The 15,624-nt window shown below is 42.4% G+C and overlaps 1 protein-coding gene across 1 annotated transcript; it reads left to right on the top strand.

Moving 5' to 3' along the window:
- The first annotated feature begins 12,642 nt into the window (after window positions 1–12,642).
- LOC123057853 (cytochrome P450 704C1) lies at window positions 12,643–14,671 on the top strand. The gene is made up of 4 exons (XM_044480731.1): window positions 12,643–13,487; window positions 13,563–13,904; window positions 13,986–14,189; window positions 14,282–14,671. Exons 1-4 carry the CDS (start codon window positions 12,690–12,692, stop codon window positions 14,474–14,476), a joined length of 1,539 nt encoding a protein of 512 aa, XP_044336666.1. The 5' UTR covers window positions 12,643–12,689; the 3' UTR covers window positions 14,477–14,671.
- Window positions 14,672–15,624: the final 953 nt, after the last annotated feature.

Genomic DNA, 15,624 nt, shown 5'->3' with positions numbered 1-15,624 from the left:
CTGAAAGTGACACCGGGCCAGAAATTGGCCCAACACTTAAATGGGCCGCTAAAAGGCCGAAACTCAGGCCCGACTACAAATGGCCCATCAGATTTATGGGCCGTCAATAGGCTGAAAGACACACCGGGCCGGAAATTAGCCCAACATTTAAATGGGTTGCTAAAAGGCCGAAAGATGTACATCCTAAAAATTGGCCCATCCATTAAATGGGCCGTTAACAGGCCAAAATCTCATCGGGCCGATATTGAGCCCAAATATATAGCGGGCTGTTAACGGGCTCGAACTGACGATGGGCTGCAATGCTGTCAAATCTTTAACGGGCCGAATTGGCACATCTCGTATGGGCCGTGGGCTTAAATGGACCTGACACAAGTAGGCCTTATATGGGCCGGCCTGCTAATTTTTACTGGGCCGGCCTTTTTCACCGGAATGGGCCACTGTTGGGCCGTGCCATGTGTCGAACTATCATAGGCACCTGCTGTCCAACGAGTGGATGACATCTGTCCCAACGATGAGCCGACACGTGTTTCCTCTAGCCAATGATGATTTTACATGTGGAAAATCCCCATTGGTCGGGGCTGTTAACGGGTTATCGGATCCAAAACCCGACCCGATAGCTTAACGGCGTTCCGTTACAGTGGATGCCACGTGTCGGTCACCCTTGACGAAAGCACTTCTGTGACGCGTGATTTATCGTCATGGAAGTGGACACTTCCGTGATGATAATTTTGGCAATGTCATGGAACACTTCTACGACAGCACAGGTATGACTATCTTCATTCTGTCATAAATTTGTCATGGATGTACATGCATGACAAAAAAAGCGACCTACTGTGACAAACACGTATCATCACGGAAGTGTATTTTTTTGTAGTGTATGACTTTGCTATGCTTAATGCTTGTCACTAGGGCCCGAGTGCCATGATTTCAGATCTGAACCTATTATGTTTTCATCAATATATGAGAGTTCTTGATCCTATCTTGCAAGTCTATAGTCACCTATTATGTGTTATGATCCGTTAACCCCGAAGTGATAATAATCGGGATACTTACCGGTGATGACCGTAGTTTGAGGAGTTCATGTATTCACTATGTGCTAATGCTTTGTTCCGGTTCTCTATTAGAAGGAGGCCTTAATATCCCTTAGTTTCCATTAGAACCCCACTGCCACGGGAGGGTAGGACAAAAGATGGCATGCAAGTTCTTTTCTATAAGCACGCATGACTATATTCGGAATACATGCCTACATTACATTGACGAATTGGAGCTAGTTCTATGTCACCCTATGTTATGACTGTTACATGATGAACCGCATCCGGCATAATTATCCATCATTTATCCAATGCCTACGAGCTTTCCATATATTGGTTTACGTGTATTTACTTTCCCATTGCTATTGTTACAATCACTACAAAATACCAAAAGCATTACTTTGCTTTCGTTACTCTTTTGTTACCGTTAGCATCACTATCATATTACTTTGCTACTAAACACTTTGCTGCAGATACTAAGTTTCTAGGTGTGGTTGAATTGACAACTTAGCTGCTAATACTTGAGAATATTCTTTGGCTCCCCTTGTGTCGAATCAATAAATTTGGGTCATCAAGACTAATTTCTAGCGCCGTTGTCGGGGAGCATAGCTCTATTCTTTGAGTCACTTGGGATTTATATCTGCTGGACACTATGAAGAACTTGAAAGACGCTAAGACAACAATTTATCCCTCAACTACGAGGGGAGGTAAGGAACTGCCATCTAGCTCTGCACTTGATTCACCTTCTGTTATGAGTAAGCTTGCGACACCTAAACATGCTTCTGCTATTCGTTCTGATATGTCGCATGTTATTGATGATGCTACTTCTGCTATACATGATACTTATGATGAAACTACTTCTATGCTTGATACTACTATGCCACTTGGTGATTTTCTCGAGGAACGACTTGCTAGGGCTAGAGAGATTGAAAATATTGAATCTGATTATGATGATGAAAGTGATGATGAAGAATCACTTGTTATTTCTGAGGGTTATTTATTTGATCAAGAAGCTTCTTTAGCTATTTTAGCTTGCAAAGGTAGATATGAACTCAAAAGGTTATTAGCTAAATGGAATAAGCAATCTCTAAATGCTAGGATGAAACCTGACCCTGCTTTTGCTACTTCACCTATCTGTGTTACTGATAAGGATTATGAATTCTCTATTGATCCTGATATAATTACTTTAGTTGAATCTGATCCTTTTCATGGCTATGAATCTGAAACTGTTGTGGCACATCTTACTAAATTAAATGATATAGCCAATCTTTTCACTAATGATGAGAGATCTCGCTACTTTTATATCCTTAAAATATTTCTGTTCTCATTAAAGGGTGATGCTAAGATATGGTTTAGTTCTCTTGATCCTGGTTGTGTACGTAGTCCCCAGGATATGATTTACTACTTCTCTGCTAAATATTTCCCTGCTCATAAGAAACAAGCTGCTTTAAAGGAAATATACAACTTTGTGCAAATTAAAGAAGAGAGTCTCCCACAAGCTTGGGGGATGCTTCTCAAGTTACTTAATGCTTTGCCTGATCATCCTCTTAAGAAAAATGAAATACTTGATATCTTTTATAATGGACCAACCGATGCTTCCAGAGATTACCTGGATAGTTGTGCTGGTTCTCTTTTCAGGGAAAGAACATCGGATGAAGCTGAAATCTTATTGAATAATATGTTGACAAATGAAAATATTTGGGCACCTCCTGAGCCAGCTCCTGAGCCAGCTCCTGCTCCAATTAATGATCCTATTCCTAAACCAACTCCGAAGAAGAGAGGTGTTCTATTTCTCAGTCCCGGAGATATGCAAGAGGCAAATAAATCTATGAAAGAAAAAGGTATTAAAGCTGAAGATGTTAAGAATTTACCTCCTATTGAAGAAATACATGGTGTTAATTTACCGCCTGCCGAAGAAACATATGATCTTGATCCTTTACTTATTGAAGAACCTCCAGACCTCGATAACCCAACACAGGTAGTAAAGGTAAATTCTCTCTATAGATATGATAAAGCTGAAATCCCTCCTGCTAAAATTGCTAGTCAATGCTTGGATGAGTTTGATAATTTTATGTTTAAACAAGAAGACTTCAATGCTTATTTTGGTAGACAATTAAAACAAGATGTTGATATGATTAAATATTTGGGTGATTATATGGCTAATATTAGAGGTGAACTTAAACTTGTTAGCAAACATGCTTCTATGGTTACCACTCAAGTAGAACAAGTACTTAAAGCTCAAAAGGAATTGCTCAATGAGATGAATAGTAAGAAAAATGATTATGCTATTAAAGTGGCTACTAAAACTGGTAGAGTGACTCGGGAACCTTTGTATCCTGAAGGCCACCCTAAGAGAATTGAGCAAGATTCTCAGAGAAATAATATTGATGCACCTAGTTCTTCTAAAAAGAAGAAAAAGAAAAATGATAGAACTGTGCAAACTTCTAGTGAACCTATTGCTGAACCACCTGATAATCCAAATGATATCTCTATGTCTGATGCTGAAACACAATCTGGCAATGAACATGAACCTAATGAAAATGTTAATGATGATGTTCATAATAATGCTCAACCTAGTAATGATAATGATGTAGAAATTGAACTTGCTATTGATCTTGATAACCCACAATCAAAGAATCAATGTTATGATAAGAAAGACTTTCTTGCTAGGAAACATGGTAAAGAAAGAGAGCCTTGGGTTCAGAAACCCATGCCTTTTCCTCCCAAACCATCCAAGAAAAAGGATGATGAGGATTTTGAGCGTTTTGCTGAAATGATTAGACCTATCTTTTTGCGTATGCGATTGACTGATATGCTCAAAATGAATCCTTATGCTAAGTACATGAAAGATATTGTTACAAATAAAAGGAAGATACCAGAAGCTGAAATTTCCACCATTCTTGCTAATTATACTTTTAAGGGTGGAATACCAAAGAAACTTGGAGATCCAGGAGTACCGACTATACCATGCTCCATTAAAAGAAACTATGTTAAAACTGCTTTATGTGATCTTGGAGCCGGTGTCAGTGTTATGCCTCTCTCTTTATATCGTAGACTTGATTTGAATAAGTTGACACCTACTGAAATATCTTTGCAAATGGCTGATAAATCAACTGCTATACCTGTCGGTATTTGTGAGGATGTGCCTGTTGTGGTTGCAAACGTTACTATTTTAATGGACTTTGTTATTCTTGATATTCCCGAGGATAATAGTATGTCTATTATTCTTGGAAGACCTTTTCTTAATACTGCAGGGGCTGTTATTGATTGCAACAAAGGCAATGTCACTTTTCATGTTAATGGTAATGAGCATATGGTATACTTTCCGAGGAAACAACCTCAAGTTCATAGTATCAATTCTATCAGAAAAATTTCATCAATTATATTTGGAGGTTTTGAATTTCCTCTTCCTACTGTCAAGAAGAAATATGATATACTTATTATTGGGGATATGCATATCCCCGTTGAGGTAACCTAGTGTTATTCGAAATTTCTCCGGTTTCATGTTAATCGGAATGAGTTTGTTAACAAGACTTGATCAACCTTGTTAGTGGATTCCTTTTGATGAGCATGAGATGGATGAAACTAGAAGCACAACCTTCTGTACCCCACTTTTACTTTTTGTTATTTATATTAAATAAAATAAAAACAAATATTTTTCTGCCTATTATCTGAGTATCCGTGCAATATAAAATTACCTCGAAAATAAAAGTTCTCCAAATGCCCTAAAAATTAAATATGATTTTTTCTAGAATATTTGAGGATTTATGGAACAAAGAACACACCAGGAGGGGCCAACCACCTTGCCACGAGGGTGGAGGGCGCGCCCACCCCTCTAGGGCGCGCCCCCTGCCTCGTGGCCCACGGTGGCCCTCCTCCACTTATTCCTGCACCCATCCTCTTCTTCTTCCTCCCACAAACATGAAAAACCCAACTCAAGCACGAGTTCCAGCTCATCTTGCTGCCATTTTCGATCTCCTTGCTCAAAGCACCTCTCACAAAACTTCTTGGGGAGATTGAACTTTGGTATGTGACTCCTCCATTGGTCCAATTAGTTTTTGTTCTAGTGCTTTATTCATTGCAAATTTTTGCTGCTTAGGTGACCCTGTTCTTGAGCTTGCATGACAAATTTATATGGTCGAAAGTAGTTTTGATGCATGATATAGGCCCTAGGCACTTGTAGGAGTGGCTGCTATCAATATTATTGAGTGTGGTTTATTTTTATTTTGAAGTTACTAAAAAATTTCAGAATTTTTCAAAGGAAGAAATATGCTTAGGAAAATGTTCCAAGGTCGTTCTTCAAGGAAGCAAGAACCCATGCTTGCAATGCGTGATGCTGACGAAGAGCCACCAAGAGACGCTCCAGTGCGTCCTTGTGAGTGGCCTTCTGAAAATTTTATGGATCGTGCAGGAATTAAAGAAGAATTTAACGCATATTTGCGTAATGTCGGTCTTGAGGACTTTGAGGCAGACAAATGCCCCCAGTATCATGATCTCACAAGCTCTTTTGTGAGGAGGTTTGAGTATTCATCTTCGCGTAATTCTCCTTCAGTCATGTTTGATCTTTATGACAAATCTTATACCATGGACTTAGAGGATTTCACTTTTGCTTGCAAACTTCCACAATGGGGTAGTGTTAGGGATCCCCCTAAATCTGAATTTAGAAACTTTCTTGCTAGTATAACTGTAGGGGAATCTAGAGATATAACACAAGCTACCATAGGGAGCATTCACTTTCCTGCTATACATTATTTTGCTCTCTTCATAGGTAGGTGCATAAATGCTAAGGATGAAGCATGTCACATGTGTGTCCCTGACCTTAGCATTCTCAGGAGTGCTGTATCAGGAGACCAATCTTATCATATGGGAGCCATTGTAGCTCGTAGGTTGCATCATAATAGATATAATGGAGATTTCTCTGGAGGAATTTATGCAACCCGCTTAGCTAAATTTCTTGAGATAGACGTTCATGAAGGAGACATGGAGTTGCCTCCTGCTTATTTAGATTTTGATTCTATGGTTCTCACCATTTTGTCGAGAGGAACGAATCGCCTCTCCAGTACCGAGTAATCTTTGACAGACGCCGTGCTGTCCGTATTACTCTCCCTGCTCCTACTTTCTTTGATTATCAGGCAAGAGGAGGATATACTATTACCAGAGAGGAGGCAGATGACTACGAGAGGAGAGCGGAGGCCGCTCGTCGCCACACTGCAGCTCAAGAGGCGATAGCCGCTGCATCACAGTACGACCCCAACAACTATTATTATGGATATCTGCCAGGCCAGCCGTGGCCATAAACCAACTTAGGCCAAAAGCCTAAGCTTGGGGGAGTATGTATTTCTTACCGACATTACATTTATGTTCACACACACTCATTGCTAGATGTCGGTGCTCACACTTTTTCATTGTATCATCCATGCTTGTTTATTTCCTTTTATGCTTTCTTCTTGTGTGTTTAATAAACCTTAAGAAAAAACCAAAAAAAATTAGTTGTAGCTTTTAATTAATTTACTTTCCATGCTTGTAGTAGTAATTAAAAAGAAAACCCAAAAATATTTCCTGTTCTTCTTTTGCTTGTTGGGAGCTTTCCCGTGTAAATAGTTTTATTTCTTTTCTTTCTTTGGGGGTCAGTAGGAGAAGACCATGATTAAATTGTTGAAGTGGCTCTTATATGCTTTATTGTTGATTTAACCAAGAGCCCATATTGCTTTGTCTTCTCCTGTTTATTGAATGCTCGCAGATTCCAGCTTAGTCCAATGCACGTGCACTCTTATTATTATTCACATCGTTCGGTCGTGCAAGTGAAAGGCAATTATGATGATATATGATGGACTGACTGAGATGAGAAAAGCTGGTACGAACTCGACCTCTTTTGTTTTTGTAAATATGATGAGTTCATCGTTCTTGATTCAGCTTGTTATGAATAAACATGTTTGCAATGACAATTAGAGATCATAGTTGCTTGTGCCATGCTTGATTAGCTATGAGTTATAATGGTTTACCTTGCGTGCCAACATGCTATTGAAATGGTTATGATGTGGTATGATAGGGGTGGTATCCTCCTTTGAATGATTTAAGTGACTTGACTTGGCACATGTTCACGCATGTAGTTGAAACAAATCAACATAGCCTTCACGATATTTATGTTCATGGTGGATTATATCCTACTCATGCTTGCATCCAATGTTTATTAATTTTAATGCATGTACATGGCTGTTGTCGCTCTCTAGTTGGTCGCTTCCCAGTCTTTTGCTAGCCTTCACCTGTACTAAGCGGGAATACTGCTTGTGCATCCAATCCCTTAAACCCCAAAGTTATTCCAGATGAGTCCACTATACCTTCCTATATGCGGTATCTACCTGCCGTTCCAAGTAAATTTGTATGTGCCAAACTCTAAACCTTCAAATAATCATCCTGTTTTGTATGCTCGAATAGCTCATGTATCAACTAGGGCTGCCTGTATCTTCCATGCTAGGCGGGTTATTCTCAAGAGGAGTGGACTCCGCTCCTCACTCACGAGAAAATGGCTGGTCACCGGGATGCCCAGTCCCATGCTTTATGCAAACTAAATCAAAAATAATTGCAAAACAAAACTCCCCCTGGGACCTGATGTATGTTGGAGGCACTCGTTGTTTCGAGCAAGCCATGGATTGATGTTTGTTGGTGGAGGGGGAGTATAAACTTTACCATTCTGTTTGGGAACCGCCTATAATGTGTGTAGCATGGAAGATATCGCCATCTCTTGGTTGTTATGTTGACAATGAAAGTATACCGCTCAAAATATTATTCACCTCTATTTCAAAACCGAGCTCTGGCACCTCTACAAATCCCTGCTTCCCTCTGCGAAGGGCCTATCTATTTACTTTTATGTTGAGTCATCACCCTCTTATTAAAAGCACTAGCTGGAGAGCGCAGCTGTCATTTGCATTCATCACTGTTAATTTATATTGGGTGTGACTATGATTGGATCTCTTTTACCATGAATTACAATGTCTAGTCAGTCCTTGATCTTTAAAGGTGCTCTGCATTTATGTTTTGCGGTCTCAGAAAGGGCTAGCGAGATACCATCTTGTTATATCATATTATGATTGTTTTGAGAAAGTGTTGTCATCCGAGATTTATTATTATGGCTTGCTAGTTGATTATGCTATTGATATGGGTAATCATGAGACCTGAGAATTATTGCAAATATGGTTAGTTATAATCTTTGCTGAAAACTTGAATGCTAGCTTGACATATTTACAACAACAAGAGCAAACAGAGTTTGTAAAAGTTTTTCTTTATTTCTTTCAGTTTGTCAACTGAATTGCTTGAGGACAAGCAAGGGTTTAAGCTTGGGGGAGTTGATACGTCTCCGTCGTATCTACTTTTCCAAACACTTTTGCCCTTGTTTTGGACTCTAACTTGTATGATTTGAATGGAACTAACCCGGACTGACGCTGTTTTCAGCATAATTGCCATGATGTTGTTTTATGTGCAGAAAACAAAAGTTCTCGGAATGACCTGAAACTCCACGGAATATCTTACAATAAATAATAAAAAATCCTCGCCAAAGATGAAGACCAGGGGGCCCACACCCTTCCACGAGGGTGGGGGCGCCCCCCTAGGGCGCGCCCCCCTACCTCGTGGGCCCCCTGGAGACCTCCCGACTCCAACTCCAACTCTATATATCTGCTTTCGGGGAGAAAAAATAGGAGAGAAGAAATCATCGCGTTTTACGATACGGAGCCGCCGCCAAGCCCTAAAACCTCTCGGGAGGGCTGATCTGGAGTCCGTTCGGGGCTCCGGAGAGGGGGATTCGTCGCCGTCGTCATCATCAACCATCCTCCATCACCAATTTCATGATGCTCACCGCCGTGCGTGAGTAATTCCATCATAGGCTTGCTGGACGGTGATGGGTTGGATGAGATTTATCATGTAATCGAGTTAGTTTTGTTAGGGTTTGATCCCTAGTATCCACTATGTTCTGAGATTGATGTTGCTATGACTTTGCTATGCTTAATGCTTGTCACTAGGGCCCGAGTGCCATGATTTCAGATCTGAACCTATTATGTTTTCATCAATATATGAGAGTTCTTGATCCTATCTTGCAAGTCTATAGTCACCTATTATGTGTTATGATCCGTTAACCCCGAAGTGACAATAATCGGGATACTTACCGGTGATGACTGTAGTTTGAGGAGTTCATGTATTCACTCTGTGCTAATGCTTTGTTCCGGTTCTCTATTAAAAGGAGGTCTTAATATCCCTTAGTTTCCATTAGGACCCCGCTGCCACGGGAGGGTAGGACAAAAGATGTCATGCAAGTTCTTTTCTATAAGCATGTATGACTATATTCGGAATACATGCCTACATTACATTGACGAATTGGAGCTAGTTCTGTGTCACCCTATGTTATGACTGTTACATGATGAACCACATCCGGCATAATTATCCATCATTGATCCAATGCCTACGAGCTTTCCATATATTGGTTTACGCTTATTTACTTTCCCGTTGTTATTGTTACAATCACTACAAAATACCAAAAACATTACTTTGCTTTCGTTACTCTTTTGTTACCATTACCATCACTATCATATTACTTTGCTACTAAACACTTTGCTGCAGATACTAAGTTTCCAGGTGTGGTTGAATTGACAATTCAGCTGCTAATACTTGAGAATATTCTTTGGCTCCCCTTGTGTCGAATCAATAATTTTGGGTTGAATACTCTACCCTCGAAAGCTGTTGCGATCCCCTATACTTGTGGGGCATCATGCATCACCATGATCTTGCGTGTGCGCAGGAATTTTTTTGAAATTACTGCGTTCCCCAACAAGCACAATGAAGAAGTGGGAAAAAAATCCCCAGCTCGGCGAACAAGCGAACCAATCGTGCCCCCCGCTCAAGGTGTCTAGCGATATCGTCACTAATCATCCGGGGATCTTGCCCGGTACCAATCTTGCAGATTACATGCACGACAACGATGCACATTATGATATAATGGAGGTGGACGAATTCAGATACCAGTACGGGAAGCCTCTCGTCAAAGATGGAAGTCCTCCTCTAACAACGATGATGGGAAGATTCCATGATTGGTACACGAAAACCTGCAGAGAGTCTGGGAAGGATACTTTGACGTTGGGAGTTAAAGAGGAGCACGACCTCGTTGGAATTGATCTGATGTCTGTTCCATTTGAGGATTTCTTCCAGTTTTTCAATCAAAAGGCCCTCGATAAATTAACGGTCACTTGCTACTCTCTGTAAGTACTACATCTGTCATTAAGTCTCTATATATAGCTCAACTCTTTCATTGCATGTATATATAATTATCCTCACTATATTATGCAGATTGAAGATCATCGAATGCAGAAAAGCACAAATCTATGATATCGGATTCATTAACACAAATCTCATAGATGAATATACGTTTACATTTCATGCCAAAGAAACCGAGGCCAACTTGCTACGATCGTTCGTAATAAATCAAAACAAAGATAAAATACTCATTCCTTACAACTTCAAGTGAGTGTTACTGTCTTGTGCATATTTGGTTTTCCTTATTACTCGAGGTTATAGTAATGTAATTGATGAGTTATGCATGCGTGCGCAGGTTCCACTATATTCTGCTAGAGATTAAGCTTGAGCAGGGACTAGTAACCATCTTAGACTCGAGACGAAAATCTCCGGAGGACTATGCAGACATGTCTAAAATGCTCGAGAAGTAAGTTCAATCGATCATTATCGCACCATATCGGCAACTTTGTTCATTTCCTGATATCAAGTAATTGTTTTCTTTGTCTCCCAGGGTTTGGAAAGTATTCACCGCACAAGCTCCGGGACTGCCGGGGGAGCTGCGATGGACATACCCGAAAGTAAGTAGTACTAGCTAGCTAGTTCTGCGCATCTCCGGTTGATTCTAGCTACTTTCATCAATGCCATTTATAATGCTTCATTATCATTTTGATTGACCTCTATTTCTCATAAAGTGCTTGTGACAGGAACCCGGAAATAATTACTGTGGATACTACGTTTGCGAGTTCATCAACAACGCGACTTGCAAAAAAAACGGGGCTACTCTAAAAGACAATTTAAAGTGCGTAAGCAATAATATTCACAATTTCATTTTATTACCATCATTTGTGTTGAGTTTCATTCATATATATGTATTGACCCCCTTCTTCAAATTAGATGTGGTAGATGCGGGATGAACTCCTACCACAAAATCGCATGAAAGCAATTCAAGAGGAATTGACGGGATTCTTTCTTGACCACGTCATCAATAAAACCGGAGAATACCATGTGAAACTTGAGTTCAGATGCTAGGGGATTGTAAGAGATCTTACATTGTGTGTGTGTCTATATATATATATATATATATATATATATATATATATATATATATATATATATATATATATATATATATATATATATATATATATATATATATACATAGCCAGTAGCGTCGGATAAATATACGAAAACTTGTTGTTCGACCAATCTCTCGGAGAAGAAGAGGTCGATCACTTCTCTCTATATATGTTCATGACGATCTTTTGTACTTAATGGTTTCCTTCATTTGCTTACTAGCTAGTGTGTCGAGTCCTCTCAATACGTATAGTATGTAGCATCGACAGATAAGAGAGGGAACTTCTCTCTATTAGCTAGCTAACACAATATATGAAACCCCTAAATTAACCTACAAAACCCCCCAAAACCCCCAAACCCCCCCCCCCCCCACCCCCCTTCAGAAAAAAAGCAAAAACCCTAGCCCCTGAACTGCTGACACGTGGACGCTTATTGGTCTCGGTTGGTGCTACCCTGTTTGGGCAAGCCGCAACGGCCACGTGGAGGCCCATCTGTTCTGGTTGGTATAAGAACCGGGACTAAAAGTATTGGGCTTTAGTACCGACCCTTTAGTCCCGGTTGCTGAACCGGGACAAATGGGCCTTATGAATCGGGACAAATGGGTCTTTTTCTATTAGTGTTATGTGATCTCATGATATCTTAATATAAATCATGAAATTTAATGGCATGAATCATCTTAATTAAGAATTAAAATGAGATCCATATGCGTTAGCACTCATGACGATATTTTTATAAAAGAATACAATTGTTTTCCTTTTACTCGAGCAATCTCTATATGGTAGGAATATATTATAAATTCCTACTTTCCAATTGTGGTGTTTTCTATTTTTCTAACCGTTACCAAATATGAGTGCGGATGACCTCATAGATGACCTATTACCTCGTTCAATCTATACCCTTGGATCGAAAATAATTAAGAGTTACCAATATAAGTGCGGGTGACATCATAGATGACCTATTACCTCGTTCAATCCAGACCTTTGGATGGTAAATAATGGGCAGTTACCAAATATGAGTGCGGGTGACCTCATAGATGACCTATTACGTCGTTCAAGCCAGACCCTTGGATAGTAAATAATGGACAGTTACCAAATATGAGTGCGGGTGACCTCATAGATGACCTATTACGTCGTTCAATCAAGACTCTTGGATCGAAAGTAATGGACGGTTCATAATAGTTCTGGCCATCTTAAAATTTGTACTATTATAAATAACGAGAACAACAATATGCCTTCCTCAATCCACACACACACGGCGCACTCTAGCACCATACTACGTACGTGACCCAGCGCCGTTTCACAGGCCATGGATTCACCGCTGCCGTTCCTGGTCGCGATGTCGTCGCTGCTCCTGATCCTAGCCGGCCTGTACATGACGCGCCTCGGCCTGCTCGGCAAGAGGCGCCGGAGCTACCCACCCGTCGCCGGCACCATGCTCCACCAGCTGCTCAACTGGGGCCGCCTGCCGGAGTACATGACGGAGCTCTCCCGCAGGTACCGCACCTTCAGCATGCTCACCCTGACCCGCAGCTCCGTCCACACCGTCGACCCGGCCAACGTCGAGTACATTCTCCGGACCAACTTCGCCAACTACGGCAAGGGGACGATGACCCATGACACGATGGAGGACCTCCTCGGCGACGGGATCTTCAACGTCGACGGCGCCAAGTGGCGTCACCAGCGGAAGGTCGCCAGCTTCGAGTTCAGCACCCGAATGCTCCGGGACTACAGCAGTGGCGTGTTCCGCGACATGGCTGCCCAGCTCGCGGGCATCGTGGCCGCCGCCGCGGCTGCCGGGGAGAGGTTGAGCATGGAGGATCTGTTCATGCGGTCGACGCTGGACTCGATTTTCAAGATTGGGTTCGGGGTCAACCTGGGCGCGCTCTCCGGATCCAACCAGGAGGGTGCAGCGTTCGCCAGGGCGTTCGACAACGCCAGCGAGCAGGTGCTGTACCGGTTCTTGGACCCGCTGTGGAAGGCCAAGAGGCTCCTCAACATCGTGTCGGAGGCGGCCATGAAGCGGTCGGTGCGCACCATCGATGACTTCGTGTACACCGTCATCGACAAGAAGATCGAGCAGATGGGCAGAGATGGACAAGAATTCGTACGTAAACTTTAATTCCCTCTTGCAACATGAGATTGATTGGCAGCAAATCTGTGACATTTGTTGATTTGGCAGGCCAAGAAACAGGACATACTGTCGAGATTCCTGCTGGAGAGGGAGAAAGACCCCGGCTGCTTCGACAACAAGTACCTGCGGGACATCATACTCAACTTCATGATCGCCGGCCGCGACACCACGGCGGGCACTCTGTCGTGGTTCCTCTACGTCATGTGCAGAGACCAGCGCATCCAGGACAAGATCGCGAGGGAGGTGCGGGAGGCCACCACCGGCGACCGCCAGAACGTGGGCGGCCTGCAAGAGTTCACGGCGTGCCTGACCGAAGACGCCATCAGCAGCATGCACTACCTCCACGCCGCACTCACGGAGACCCTCCGGCTGTACCCGGCGGTGCCCACCGTGAGTTGACCCAGATCATCCGCATTTGTGTTTCCATTTGTCTCACGACCGGGGAAGTGATTATTGGTTGTTGCATCGCAGGATGTCAAATGTTGCTTCTCAGATGACACGTTGCCGGACGGGCACACCGTGAGGAGAGGGGACATGGTGAACTACCTGCCGTACGCGATGGGCCGGATGAAGTTCCTGTGGGGCGACGACGCCGAGGAGTTCAGGCCGGACAGGTGGCTCGACGACGAAGGTGTGTTCGTCCCGGAGAGCCCCTACAAGTTCACCGCTTTCCAGGTAAATAAATCATCCATATTTTCAAGGACCAATAAACTACGACCTGATCCAGAATTCACGTGTATGTATTTGTGTCCTCTTGTTCAACCTAGGCGGGGCCTCGGATCTGCTTAGGAAAGGAGTTCGCGTATAGGCAAATGAAGATATTTGCAGCCACTCTTCTCTACCTCTTCAGGTTTGAGATGTGGGAGCGCGACTCGACGGTGGGGTATCGCCCGATGCTCACGCTTAAAATGGACGGCCCGCTCTGTGTTCGTGCGTCGCCCCGACGATCAACCGGAAACTAGCATGATTGTGCTGCTATAAGAAGTCTAGTCTCAAAATGTGCGCATGTTCCCTTGTGCTGTTGTGTGGAGCTTTGATAATACTAGATCATTGAAGATGTCTGTTGCTATGCACGTTCATTTTGACATTATGATATTAGTGATGATGAATTCATATGCAAGAATAATATTTTTATTATGTGATATAATTATCACACCCATGAAACATGTCCTTTTACCTGTGTTTTGGCACCTGATATTCATCTGATGGTTTTGTACATTTGTGCATATTTATTTTTGACCCAAGCAGGTTCACTACTGATGGAGAAAACATATGTTCATTAATATATTTTCTGTAGGAATATGTTAGATGGTAATAAGGTCGGTAGCTTTTGATTTTGTATAAGAATAGAAAGGGTTCTAAATCCTGACAAATGTAGGACAAGCTTTTTGGGACCAAAGGAGTAGGGATGACACCCGTCGGGTTTGGGTACGGGTGAAGTTACCTCATACCCTTATCCATCTCTCTCGAACTTACCCATCGCCCGTATCCATACCCATGAGCGGATACAATTTTCCTCCATACGCATCACCCGACAGGTGAAATGGGTACTCACGGGTAAAAATACCCCACATCGATTTGAGCGGCAATCAATGTATGCACAAATACATCATACCATCTATATACAAAAAAAAATATAAGATCAATGCTTATATTCATAAAATCAAACACAAAATTGAAACTCACCAGTCGAAATATCCTTGCTCTTGTTCTTGTGCGTCGTGGCAACAGAGGATCGACCATTGCGAAGCAGGCTAGGGCGAGGCGGACGGCTTGACGTTGTCGGCCGAGGACTTGGACCTTTCCTGGCGGGCGGAGACGGATGACACCATCCAGGGTTGGGCTTGGGATCAGGGTAGTCGGGCCATGATACTTGCCGTGGTCGTCGCCGCCCTCTGGCTCAGTCCGCTATTCACGTTCACCCAAGCACCAATCACGTTATTCACGGAGAGAGAGATATATGGGAGATTCATTTCCGTGTATGTGCCTACGTGGGCTACGGGATTAGACGTATTTTATGGCAAAGTCAGATTAGCTAAATGATATGGTGATCCGTCATTTTTTCTTTCGGTGGCTGCTATGATGATGTCAGAGGCAGGTGATCGGCGTT

This window comes from Triticum aestivum, chromosome 3A, assembly GCF_018294505.1.
Source record: "Triticum aestivum cultivar Chinese Spring chromosome 3A, IWGSC CS RefSeq v2.1, whole genome shotgun sequence".
NCBI lineage: Eukaryota > Viridiplantae > Streptophyta > Magnoliopsida > Poales > Poaceae > Triticum > Triticum aestivum.
The sequence above is the reverse complement of the archived record's forward strand: the minus strand, read 5'-3'. Positions and strand labels throughout refer to the sequence as shown.